The 13,344-nt window shown below is 43.2% G+C and overlaps 1 protein-coding gene across 1 annotated transcript in view; it reads left to right on the top strand.

Annotated features, from left to right (window-relative positions):
- Positions 1 to 12,938, top strand: part of DACH2 (dachshund family transcription factor 2) — a 386,481-nt gene extending 373,543 nt beyond the window's left edge. Inside the window, exon 13 of the mRNA XM_070760141.1 lies at positions 11,749 to 12,938. Within this exon, the coding sequence (XP_070616242.1) occupies positions 11,749 to 11,786 (38 nt within the window). The 3' untranslated portion in view covers positions 11,787 to 12,938. The remainder of the gene's footprint in view (positions 1 to 11,748) is intronic.
- Positions 12,939 to 13,344: the final 406 nt, after the last annotated feature.

The raw sequence follows: 13,344 nt of genomic DNA, 5'->3' as shown, positions 1-13,344 counted from the left end.
GCAACCAATGCAGACTGCGGAGTGTTGGTGTAACATGGGCAGAGGGTAAAAGAACAGCGGCATCCGGGCAGGTGGGAGGACCCTTGTGCTCCCTTCGTGACCAGCTCTTCGACAACTGAAAGGCATGAGTGAACGGGAGCATTTTACCCCTGCTTTTAAGAAGAGATTAGACAACGATCTATCTGAAATGGTGTAGGGCAGTGATAGCGAACCTTTTTTTCCTCGGATGCCGAAAGAGCCTGAGTGCGTGCTATCACGCACACATGAGTGCCCATACCCATAAGTCAATGCCTGAGGAGGGCGAAAACAGCATCCACCGCTCCCTAAAGGCCTTCTGGAGGCCGGAAATGGCCTCTTTCTCAACTTCTGGTGGACCCAGTAGGGTCATGTTTTGCCCTCCCCCGGCTCCAAAGGCTTCCCTGGAGCTGGAGGAGGGTAAAAATGCCCTCTCCCATCCCCCTGGAGGCTCTCTGGAAGCCAAAAGAGCCCCTGTGTGAGCCCGAAAATCAGCTGGCCGGCACACACATGCACATTGCAGTTGAGATAGGGCAACGGCTTGCGTGCCAGCAGATATGGCTCCATGTGAGACCGCCTTCTGCCGCACGAATCCCAGCGACCGATTAGGTCCCACAGAGTTGGCCTTCTCCGGGTCCCGTCGACAAAACATTGCTGTCTGGTGGGACCCAGGGGAAGAGCCTTCTCTGTGGTGGCCCTGACCCTCAGGAATCAACTCCCCCTGGAGATTAGGACTGCCCCCACCCTCCTTGCCTTTCGCAAACTCCTAAAAACCCACCTTTGTCACCAGGCATGGGGAAATTGATTCCCCTCGGCTGCTCTGTTTTATGTATGGTTTGCTTGGGTTGTATGAATGTTCTTAATCAAGGGTTTTAAATTGTTTTGTTTTTAATCATTGGATTTGTATTGTATATTTTATTTATTTATTTATTTATTTATTTATTTATTTATTTATTTATTTATTTATTTATTTATTTATTAATTAATTAATTAGATTTGTATGCCGCCCCTTTCCTTAGACTCAGGACGGCTCACAATATAATAAAACAATTCATAACAAATCTAATAATTTACGATTTAAAATTTAAAGTAGTTAAGAAAACGCCATTTTTAAGCAGACATACCTACAAACATACCATACATAAATTATATAGGCCCGGGGGAGATATCTCAATTCCCCCATGCCTGACAACAAAGGTGGGTTTTGAGGAGTTTACAAAAGGCAAGAAGGGTAGGGGCAGTTCTAATCTCTGGGGGGAGCTGGTTCCAGAGAGTCGGGGCCGCCACAGAGAAGGCTCTTCCCCTGGGGCCCACCAACCAACATTGTTTAGTTGACGGGACCCGGAGAAGGCCAACTCTGTGGGACCTAATCGGTCGCTGGGATTCGTGCAGCAGAAGGCGGTCTCGGAGATATTGTTGTTGTGAGCCGCTTCGAGTCTCCGGAGAGGGGTGGCATACAAATCTAATAAATAAATAAATGTGGCACCTGTGGCACCCGTGCCATAGGTTTGCCATCGCTGGTGTAGGGTTTACTGCAATTGGAGGGGAAGACCTCCAAGGTCCTATCCAACCCTGTTCTTCTCTGTTATTTTGTAATCAGAACCTCAAAAGTGATTGTAACTCCATTGTCCCAGGTAACTGAGACGGTCATAAGTCAAGGGCTGCCTGTATAGCAAATCCAGAATTGGGGATGTTTTCCTTACGCAGTGTTGATTAGAGTGCTAGGAAACTGACATACTGTAACCCCAAAGGTTAAAAGTTCCCACTTCCCACTCTGGTTCTATTTTCCCTCTACGACTCCAAATATGGAACATAGAGACAACGTCCAAATATTATTGACACGGCAAATACAGTGATACCTCGTCTTACAAACGCCTCATCATACAAACTTTTTGAGATACAAACCCGGGGTTTAAGATTTTTTTGCCTCTTCTTACAAACTATTTTCACCTTACAAACCCACCGCCGCCTCTAGGATGCCCTGCCTCCGGACTTCCATTGCCAGCGAAGCACCCATTTTTGCACTGCTGGGATTTCCCTGAGGCTCCCCTCCAAGGGAAACCCCACCTACAGACATCCGTGTTTTTGTGATGCTGCAGGGGAATCCCAGCAGTGCAAAAATGGGCGCTTCGCTGGCAACGGATGTCCGGAGGTGGGGTTTCCCAGCGAGGGGAGCCTCAGTGAAATTGCAGCATCGCAAAAACACAGAGGTCCGGAGGTGGGATGTCGAGGACTTCGGTGTTTTCGCAATGCTGCGATTTCACTGATGCTCTCTTTGCTGGGAAGCCCCACCTCTGGACTTCCATTGCTAGCGAAGTGCTCATTTTTGCGATGCTGGGATTCCCCTGCTGGGATTCCCCTGCAGCCTTGCAAACACACAGAAGTCCAGAGGTGGGGTTTCCCATGGAGGGGAGCCTCAGGGGAATCCCAGCAGCGCTGGCAAAAGGAGTGAATTTGAGGCTTGCACGCATTACAGTGATCCCTCGATTAGTGCGGGGGTTACGTTCCAAGACCTCCCGCACTAATCGATTTTCCGCGGTATAGTGGTGTGGAAGTAAAAACACCATCTGCGCATGCGCTCCCTTTTTCCATGACCGCGCATGCGCAGATGGTGGAGCCGGGGAGCAACGAAAGTGCGGAAGCCGACAAAGATTGCTTTGAATGTCGGCTGCCCCCACCCCCCCAACACCCGCCCGCCGTTCACCCGCCCGCTCGCTCGCCCGGCCGCTCGCTCGCCGCTCGAGAGCAAGAGGGGGAGAGATAGAGAAAGAGAGAGAAGGAAAGAAAGAGATGAGAGAGGGAGGAAGAGAGTGTGAGAGGAAGAAGCAAGAGAGAGAAAGAGAGAGAGAAAGAAAGATGAGAAAGGAAGGAAGAGAGTGAGAGAGAGGAAGAAAGAGAGAGAGAGAAGAGTGGAAGGAAGAGAGAGAGAAATGATAGAAAAAAGGGGAGAAAAAAGAGAAATGAGAAAATGATTGAAGCAGAGAATGACAGGAAAGAAAGAGAAAGAGACAGAGAAGTGACTCTTGGTGATGACGTATGACGTCATCGGGTGGGAAAAACCGTGGTATAGCAAAAAAACCGTGGAGTATTTTTTAATTAATATTTTTTGAAAAACCGTGGTATAGTGTTTCGCACTAATCGAGGCCGCACTAATCGAGGGATCACTGTAATTGCTTTTCTATTGATTCCTATGGGAAACATTGTTTCGTCTTACAAACATTTCACCTTACAAACCTCGTCCCGGAACCAATTAAGTTTGTAAGACAAGGTATCACTGTATTATTATTAACACACCTGGGCAACACAGGCGGCATACAAGTTTCAATACCCAACTCGCTAAAAACGAAATAAATAAATTTGGATTAAAGGCAGACGGGTGAGATCTTCCTTCAAGTTATACAACATAGTTACCTTTTTCTAAATGTCTTGCTTATTAAGGCAGTCATGCATTTCACGGCAGGTTATAAAAGTCTATCGTGCACTGGGGCCTCGTAAGCATATTTTAGTGTGAGGGAATATCATTTACACCTTTTTATACTGTCAATAGGATCTCCAGAGAATTTCACTCCAACCAGTGTAAACCCATTCTTTTGCTCACCTTTGTCTTAATTCCCTTTTTAAAGGAGCGAGTGGATATTTGATTATGGCATAAAGCTAAAAAGAGAGTACATTTATGGCTCAAAGATTTATTTAAAATCTTGCCTGTGCGCATGTAGTCCTTGACTTAAAGGCAGTTTATGTAATAATGGTCCAGATTTACAATGGACTTCCTCACCCTCTTGAGTCACCCCTACCATCCTTACCTGGGACTCTCTCCACTTAATGACCTGTAAGATCACGTAACAATCATTACTGGGAGCTCCAGGATTTGTTAAAGGAAGGAGTTGTGTCTCTGTCTGATTGCTTCACTCAACAACTAACAAGTAACTTCAGATTGGGGAAAAGATCAAAAGCAACATGAGAAAATATTATTTCACTGAAAGAGTAGTAGATCCTTGGAACAAACTTCCAGCAGACGTAGTTGGTAAATCCACAGTAACTGAATTTAAACATGCCTGGGATAAACATACAGTGGTACCTCGAGATACGAGTTTAATTCGTTCCGGACCTGGGCTCTTAAGTCGAGCAGCTCTTATCTCGAACGACTTTTCCCCATAGGAATTAATGTAAATAATTTTAATTGGTTCCAGCCCTCAAAAAACTCACAAAGTTAGTCTAAATTATGCAGAAAGACATGTTTTTAATGAAGAAATGTACATGTACATATAAATGAATAATGAAGTTTCTTTCACTTAACTTGTAAACTTTCTTAAACTTTTAAATTTACATATGTTCAACTTCTCTGCCACCCAATCCTGTAGGACAGAGGTCCCCAACCCTTTTTGCACCAGGGACCGGCTTTAAGCGATCAAGAGAGGAATGGGTGAATGAATGGATGGAGGGTGGGAAGGAAGGAAGGAAAGAGGGAAGGGACAGGAACAGAGGAAGGAAGCAAGGAAACTTATGAAAGGGGAGAGTAAGAGAGGAATGAGTGAAGGGAGGGAGGGAAGAAGGTGGGAAGGAGAAAGAAAAGAAGAAATAGAGGAAGGGAAGGTAAAAGAGAGAAAGAAAAAGAGCAAGAAAGCAAGCAAGCAAGCAAGAAAGAAAGAAAGAAAGAAAGAAAGGGGGAAGGGACAGGAACAGAGGAAGGAAGCAAGGAAACTTATGAAAGGGGAGAGTAAGAGAGGAATGAGTGAAGGGAGGGAGGGAGGGAAGAAGGTGGGAAGGAGAAAGAAAAGAAGAAATAGAGGAATGGAAGGTAAAAGAGAGAAAGAAAAAGAGCAAGAAAGAAAGCTGCAAGCCCCCCCCCCCGAGCCCCCCAGGCCGGCTGCAACCTTTTAAAACACGCGCGCCGCTTCGCAACTGTCTCCTGAAGCCGAACGCGGAAGTTAGCGTTTGGCTTCAGGAGACAGCTCCTTGGCGCTTGTATCTCGAATTTGGGCTTGTAAGTAGAACAAAAATATCTCTCCCCTCCCAGCTCTTATCTCGAGTTGCTCTTAAGTAGAGCAGCTCTTATGTCGGGGTTCCACTGTATATCCATTGTAAGATAAAATACAGGAAATAGTATAAGGGCAGACTAGATGGACCATGAGGTCTTTTTCTGCCGTCAGACTTCTATGTTTCTAACTAAAATTCCAATTCTATTTGAGGTTGTGAGTTGAGGGCTACCTGTATCTTACCTATGGAGATTCTTAGTCATCCTAGTCATGGTTGTCCCAAAGGTGCTTTTTCAAGAGAAGCAACTATACTTTCTGGTTTTTCTTTGAAGACCTTTCGCTTTTCATCCATCTGCCCATCTTCAACATCATGTCTTGATTATTAAGATAAAATACAGGAAATAGTATAAGGGCAGACTAGATGGACCATGAGGTCTTTTTCTGCCGTCAGTCTTCTATGTTTCTATGTTTCTATCATCTATCCCCAGTCAACAACAGAATCCTATTCAACGGTTCCAAAAAGGCTCCACACCCATTTGCACCACTCAGGTGACCCCGATGACACAGATAAATCTCCAGGTGACCTCAACAATTCCCTACAAGAATGCAAATGACCAGCTGTCTGCAAGGAGCATAAATCCTTCCATTCAGAACTGAAGAAGCCTCTTGGATGAGAAGCAAAATACCCTCAAGGAAAAGCCAGAAAGTCCAGTTGCCACTTGAAAAAAAAGCCTCCATGGGAGGGCTACCTAAAAAATGCTACAAAAAGGAAATATCGATAAGTGCAGAATTTATTGGATGGATTATTGATCCATCTTTTATTCTTCCTTTAACCAGGTATCACAGAGAGAGTTAGGAAAACAGAGTTGGGCAGATTTGTGAAGAAATCATGATCATGATGATTATGATTATCAGTACTAATATTTAAACTTGTATGCCGCCTGATTTCCAGAGACAGAACCATTACATCACGGGATTCTTTTATAGCATTTGTCAAGAGTTTGCAGCATCTATCATATCCAGCAAGCACATACAAGTAAATGAACTCAGCAGGATCCAATAACTTTTCTTTATATATATTATAAATATACAATACCAAAATGCAGAAGCCAGAACCAGAATTCAGAAGTAATATAGGCTCCAAGTCGTCAGGGTCACCAAACAGTCTCCATTGACTGACTTGTTACCATGTCCATCCATGAACCCTTGGCACAGTGGTTAGAGTGCAGCACTGCAGGCTACTTTAGCTAACTTCTAGCTGTGGTTCAGCAGTTCAAATCTCACCACTGGCTCAAGGTTGACTCAGCCTTCCGAGGTGGGTAAAATGAGGACCCAGATTGTTGGGGGCAATGTGCTGATTCTGTAAACTGCTTAGAGCAGTGTTTCCCAACCTCGGCAACTTGATGATATCTGGACTTCAACTCCCAGAAGGCCCCAGCCAGCGAATTCTGGGAGTTGAAGTCCAAATATCTTCAAGTTGCCAAGGTTGGGAAACACTGGCTTACAGAGGGCTGTAAAAGCACTATGAAGTGGTATATAAGTGTAAATACTATTGCTATTGCTAATATACTGACAGCATTTCCTACTCAAGTACAAATGTGGACTATCTGGGTTGGGAAAACATCATCATCACAGATGGATGGTCATAGAAAACCTGGAATCCACCTTGATCCTATCTGTGAACCGCCATTGCATCATTTTATGGCCTCCTTGCTTGTCCTCCATTTTTGATCTGGGGCTAAAAAAAAAGGTGGGGGAGAGTTCCATTATAACTTTCTCTTGATATCAAAGCAGGAGTGAAATTCAGCAGGGGTTCAGACAGGTTCTATAGAACTGGTGGCGGTGATTATGCGCAGTTCATAAAACCGGTAAATTGCACCACTGACTTTTTCTGCCCCTATCCTCCCACTCACTCCTTCTCCTCCTTCTCAGGCTCATTACACACGGGGAAAACATGAGAAGGAGGCGAGAAGCAGTCGGGTTGAACACTAGAAGACTTGGCTGAACTTTTCTGTTGGTTCTGTGGCCGTGGCTTGGTGGGCTTGGCTTGGCTTGGCCCACGGAACTGGTAGGGGGAGAATTTGAATGTCACCCCTGTATCAAAACAAAGTCAGAGAAACTGTAAACTAGTAAGAAAAAATGATTATCTAGTGGAAAACAGAATGCTCACTCATCCTTCTCAGCCAACTCCTATTTAAGGTGAAACAGAGAAGCCCATCAAAACGTCCTTCTGTTTTGAAAGAAATATCGAAAGGAAGGGTTGTTGGCATTTGTTTATTTTTTATTTTTTGGCCCATCATATTGAATGATTGCAGTTGCAAAAAAAATAAAAGACAGCACTGAATGTTGTCACTTGAGAAAGAAAAAGAGAGAGAGAGAGAGAAAGAAAGAAAGAAAGAAAGAGAGAAAGACAAAGAGATTGATCTCTGACCACCGGCTCCTTTTCACAATTTGAGATGGGAAATGCTGTTTGGGAGATTTAGTCCGACTCAAGGAATTCTAAGCTGCCAGGTTTTCTATCAACATGACATCCGCAGATCAGAAATGGATCTTCCCGATACATGGGAACTCGAGTAGCAAATCAAAGGAGTGAATACAGCAACGGTGTTAAACTCGGCTTCATTGAGGGCCGCGGTATCAGGGTTTGGTTTGACCTTGGGGAGCTGGGTGGGCGTGGCCAACTTGACATCACTCATGTCGTGAGTGCCTGTGGCGGACCAAGCGCTCTACCTGCAAAATCAACTCAGGAGAGCCGCACGCACCCTTCCCAAGCTCCGTTTTCCCTGGCAGAGACATTGTGGGCCCTGGCCTTCATTGTTTCCAGGCTGGCCCGGCAGGCCATATTTGTTTTTTTTTATTTATTAATTAGATTTGTATGCCGCCCCTCTCCGCAGACTCGGGGTGGCTAAAAAGACAATACTGTATGAACAAATCTAATATTAAAAGTAATGTAAAAAAAACCCCAATTTAAGAAACCAATCATACATACAGACATACCATGCATAAATTTTATAAGCCTAGGGGGAAGGGAATATCTCAATTCCCCCATGCCTGGCAACAGAGGTGGGTTTTAAGGAGCTTGCAAAAGGCAAGGAGGGTGGGGGCAACTCTGATATCTGGGGGGAGTTGGTTCCAGAGGGTCGGGGCCACCACAGAGAAGGCTCTTCCCCTGGGTCCCGCCAAACGACATTGTTTAGTCGACGGGACCCGGAGAAGGCCAACTCTGTGGGACCTAACCGGTCGCTGGGATTCGTGCACCCTGAGGCCCAGATCTGGCCCACAGGCCTTGAATTTGACATCCCTGGAATAGAGAATATCAGGAGTTAGGTGGCCTATAAATCGAATAAGTTAAAATTAAATTACAGTTTTGTTTTTCATTTGTAAGTGCCTCCAAAGCCCAGTTCTGTCCCCTTCCGCCATGCTAAGTTCCCAGGCTCCTGGACATTCCTGAGGCATTAATTTGTCTGCGATATTTATTTGTGTTTATGTTCAGGCTCCATATTGGATCACTGCCGTTCCATCAGGGCAGACCTTCTTTGAAACATGAAACATTCAATTCCTAATTAGCCATTTCCTGTTTGGAATGGAGCGAAGATGTTGGATGCGGATTGAAATTCAGCTCCTGCCCTCCTCTGTTTATCGTTCCAGATGTTTTTGTTTTAGCTAGGAGTTGACTTTGACAGCTGCCGTTAAATGATAAATCACTCATATTATAGCTGAAATGCATTTCAAAATTGAAATGTAACAAAAGTTGGCAATCGCTCCAAGGATTTGTGTCGTTTAGCTGTTCACTATAGGTTGCGTCCTAGGGTAGGTTTAGTATTGGCACATGCAAATCCAAAAGGCAACATCAGTCAGGTTGATCATTTTTACTGTGGTTTCTAAAATCAAGACGTTAGTAGCCAGGGCTTTAATTCTATTCTCGTGGAAACACAAATGCAGATTCCTTTAATTCTTTTCATGATTTTATTTATTTATTTCCTTTGACCTTCAAAGCAACAGCAATAGCACTTAGACTTATATACCGCTTCATAATGCTTCACAGCCGTCTCAGTAATTAAGTCAGCATATTGCTCCCAGCAAACTAACTTCTCATTTTACTGACCTCGGAACGATGGAAGGATGAGTCATCCTTAATCCGGTCAGGATCGAACTGCTGGCAGTAGGCAGAGTTAGCAATAGCAATTAGACTTATATACCACTTCGCAATGCTTTTACAGCCCTTTCTAACCAGTTTACAGACTCAACAGTCTGGCTCCTCATTTTACCAACCTCGGAATGATAGAAGACTGAGTCAACCTTGAGCTGGTGAGAATCGAACTCCTGGCGGTCAGCAGAATTAGCCTGCAATACTGCACCTTAAGCACTGCGCTATCAGGCCTCCTGAAAGATCATCTTATTTATTTTTAAGAAAAGAAGTGAATGCCTCTTGATTTGGCTTGGGTTGCCAGTTGCAGAAGAACACAGAAAGATCAGGATGGCAAGTTTTTATCATTGTTGTTAAATGCCCCGAGTCTACAAATCCAATAAATAAATAAATAAAAATAAATAAAATAAATAAGTTATTATTCTAATACAACGATGGCAAAACTTTTGTGCTTTGCGTGCCAAAAGTGGGTATGTGCATGTGCTAGTGCACACACACATGCCCACACCCATTCCCTCCCCCGCACGCATACACATACACACACACACCCCGCACTGTCCCTGCACATGCGCACAATCCTTCCCGATACCACGCATGCAGACAGGCCTCACTGAAGCCTGGGATGGTGAAAAAAATGGCAAACCAGAAGTTCAGAAAAACAGACTTCCAGTTTGCCTGTTGTGCTGTTTTTCACACTCTGGAGCCTTTGGGGAAGCTTCCTGAAGTCCCGGAGTGCGAAAAACAGCACAACGGGCAAACCGGAATTCCATTTTTCCAAACTTCCGGTTTGTCCATTGGGCAGTTTTTTGTACTCCAGGGCTTCAGGGAAGCTTCCCAGAAGCCTCTGAAGGGTAAAACAGCCTTCCTCAAGGCCAAAAAATCAGCTGGCTAGAGCTGACATATGCCCTCTGATATGACTGCATGTGCCACCTGAGCCCTAGGCTGGCCATCACAGTTCTAATAGCTGTACATGCCCTGATGCATGTGGACTGGGATCATTTTGACCCATTTGTAACATAGAGGTACGTCACTTGAAACCATAGAAGATTGAAACATAGAAGACTGACGGCAGAAAAAGACCTCATGGTCCATCTAGTCTGCCCTTATACTATTTCCTGTATTTTATCTTAGGATGGATCTATGTTTATCCCAGGCATGTTTAAATTCAGTCACTGTGGATTGACCAACCACGTCTGCTGGAAGTTTGTTCCAAGCATCTACTACTCTTTCAGTCAAATAATATTTTCTCACGTTGCTTCTGATCTTTTCCCCTAACTGACCTCAGATTGTGCCCCCTTGTTCTTGTGTTCACTTTCCTATGAAAAACACTTCCCTCCGGAACCTTATTTAACCCTTTAACCTATTTAAATGTTTTGATTGTGTCCCCCCCCTTTCCCTTCTGTCCTCCAGACTATACAGATTGAGTTCATTAAGTCTTTCTTGATAGGTTTTACGCTTAAGACCTTCCACCATTTTTGTAATCATTGTAACCACTGCAACATCTGCATGATCACGTGATCAAAATTCAGAGGCTTGGCAACTGGCATGTATTTATGACGGTTGCAGTGTCCTGGTTCATGTGATCCCTTTTGCAACCTTCCAGGTAAGCAAAGTCAATGGAGAAGCCAGATTCACTTAACAACCATTTTACTCATTTAACAACTATAGGGTTAAGAACCGTGGCAAGAAAAGTTGTGAACTGGGGGCCAAACTCACTTAACCAATATCTCACTTAGCAACAGAAATGTTGGGCTCAATTAAGAGCTGGGATGGCGCAGTGGTTAGAGTGTAGCACTGCAGGCTACTTCAGTTAACTGCTAGCTGTAATTCAGCAGTTCAAATCTCACCACCCGCTCAATTAACTCAGATGAACTCAATCTGTATAGTCTGGAGGACAGAAGGAAAAGGGGGGACATGACCGAAACATTTAAATATGTTAAAGGGTTAAATAAGGTTCAGGAGGGAAGTGTTTTTAATAGGAAAGTGAACACCAAGAACAAGGGGACACAATCTGAAGTTAGTTGGGGGAAAGATCAAAAGCAACGTGAGAAAACATTATTTCACTGAAAGAGTAGTAGATCCTTGGAACAAACTTCCAGCAGACGTGGTTGGTAAATCCACAGTCACTGAATTTAAACATGCCTGGGATAAACATATATCCATCCTAAGATAAAATACAGGAAATAGTATAAGGGCAGACTAGATGGACCATGAGGTCTTTTTCTGCCGTCAGTCTTCTATGTTTCTATGTTTCTAAGGTGACAGCCTTCCATCCTTCTGGGGTGGGTAAAATGAGGACTCAGATTGTTGGGAGCAAGAGACTGATTCTGTGAATCGCTTAGAGAGGCCTGTAAAAGCACTATGAAACGGTATATAAGTCTAAATGCTATTGTTATTGCTAATAATTTATTAGATTTGTATGCTGCCCCTCTCCGAAGACTGACATCTATTGTGGTCGTAAGTTGAGGGCTATCTGGTATTAGCCTTGACACCATCTGTTGTATATGTCATCTTCTAAAAACAGACTTCCATTCCAGCTTTCAAGAATTTCACGTAAAGACAACAGAATGGCAATATTCCTTTTGTTTTCTCCCCTCTTTTCTTTTCCAGAAAACAGAGCATACATCAAACCAACCATTATGTACTGAAGATGCCCAAATCGACATGTTTGTGTGGGGTTGGGGGAGGGGTGGGGGACATGTAACAGTCACTTCTGAAGATTATCAAACTCCTGCAAGGAAGTCTCATTCCAACCCTTCGGTGCGGTTGTGAAGACCCAGACTGGTAAACGTTTGCAATACGGACCCTTGAATCCAGGACTCTTGAACAACAACTCCTGTGTTGAAAAAAATATTGCTGCACCATCTTCAAAGAACGTGGAGACTCGCAAGCTTGGCCATCCGAAACCTTTTGCAGTGGAACATTTTTAAGTCCTAGAAAAACAGAATGGGCAAGAATCCATGTTAGCCTTTTTTTAAGCACATATAGTTAAGATTCTCCGGGGGAAGAAATGTAGGAGGAGCCTAGAGAGGGGGAGCAACGATGACGCACTGTTATGATGTCATGCTGCAAATTCCCTACGTCATCACAATGCCATTAACATATTCACCCTGGTTGGCAAATGAGGATATGACACGTCTGTTGTCCTTTTGATGTCATCGTGATTTGTTGCGGTGTGTAACAGCCTCTAAATGCTAACGCAACCTTGCCCAATTTCCAGATGTGTTGGGGCCACAAAACTCAATGGGAATATATGTGAAATGGAGCCAGGTTGAGGATGGCTGTCCAACTGTTTATAAACAATGGCACAATTAATTTAATAAGCTGCAGTGGTTCTTTCTGGCTGTATAATCTACATGTCCAGTTTTATCACTAAAACAGTTCGCCACAGAGCTGTTTCAGTTATGTTTATAAATTTAAGCTTTGTTTACTGAAGCTGAAAACTCAATATATATTGCGTTTTGAAGAGAAAAAGTATGTACATTTTTTAATATGATAATGTAAAAATCGTCCTTCCTTCGATGACCAACTAAAAAGTGTGAACTAAATTCCAATATTCAATGTAACAAGGGGATTATAAAACGGATGCTTTTTTAAGGAAAAAAGAATTCTGCTTGGTTTTTAATCTTTTCAAACCAGGGGACAAAGGAAGGATGAACATATGGTAGGATGTTAGATAATGGAAACTTTAAAATATAGTTTCTCTGTTGTATCATATTAAGTTAAAAGTACACATTCTTTGTTAAAATGTTCTTGCTAAAAAACTACAGTATTAAAACATTTTTGTTTGATTTTGGAAATGGCTTCATTTTTTAAATCATGTTTTTAATGCTCACTTATTCATTTTATGTTTTTGAGCAAATCAATGGAGTCTACTTTTCAACACACCACACTGAACGTAATATTTTTTTATGTTCACACTTGTCCAAATTTTGCAAGATTATTTGCAAAAATTACAGAATTTATTTAAAGAAAACTTTTAGGATTTGATGCATAGAAAAAAGGCAAGCCTTAAAAATTGTGCAAGGCATTAAAAACCCTGATTTAACAGAATATGCAGGGAGAGGACATCCTTTAAATCTGAAAGTCTGTTCTGTCTAAATCTACACCAACATAGTCCATTTCATAATTACATCATATATATTCAGTTAACAATATTAGAATTATACCCCACATATTGGATCTCAAAGCTCTGTATTTAATGCA

This window comes from Erythrolamprus reginae, chromosome 8 (assembly GCF_031021105.1).
Source record: "Erythrolamprus reginae isolate rEryReg1 chromosome 8, rEryReg1.hap1, whole genome shotgun sequence".
NCBI classification, from domain to species: Eukaryota; Metazoa; Chordata; class Lepidosauria; order Squamata; family Dipsadidae; genus Erythrolamprus; species Erythrolamprus reginae.
Note: the sequence above shows the minus strand (reverse complement) of the source record. Positions and strands in the feature narration are given on the sequence as shown.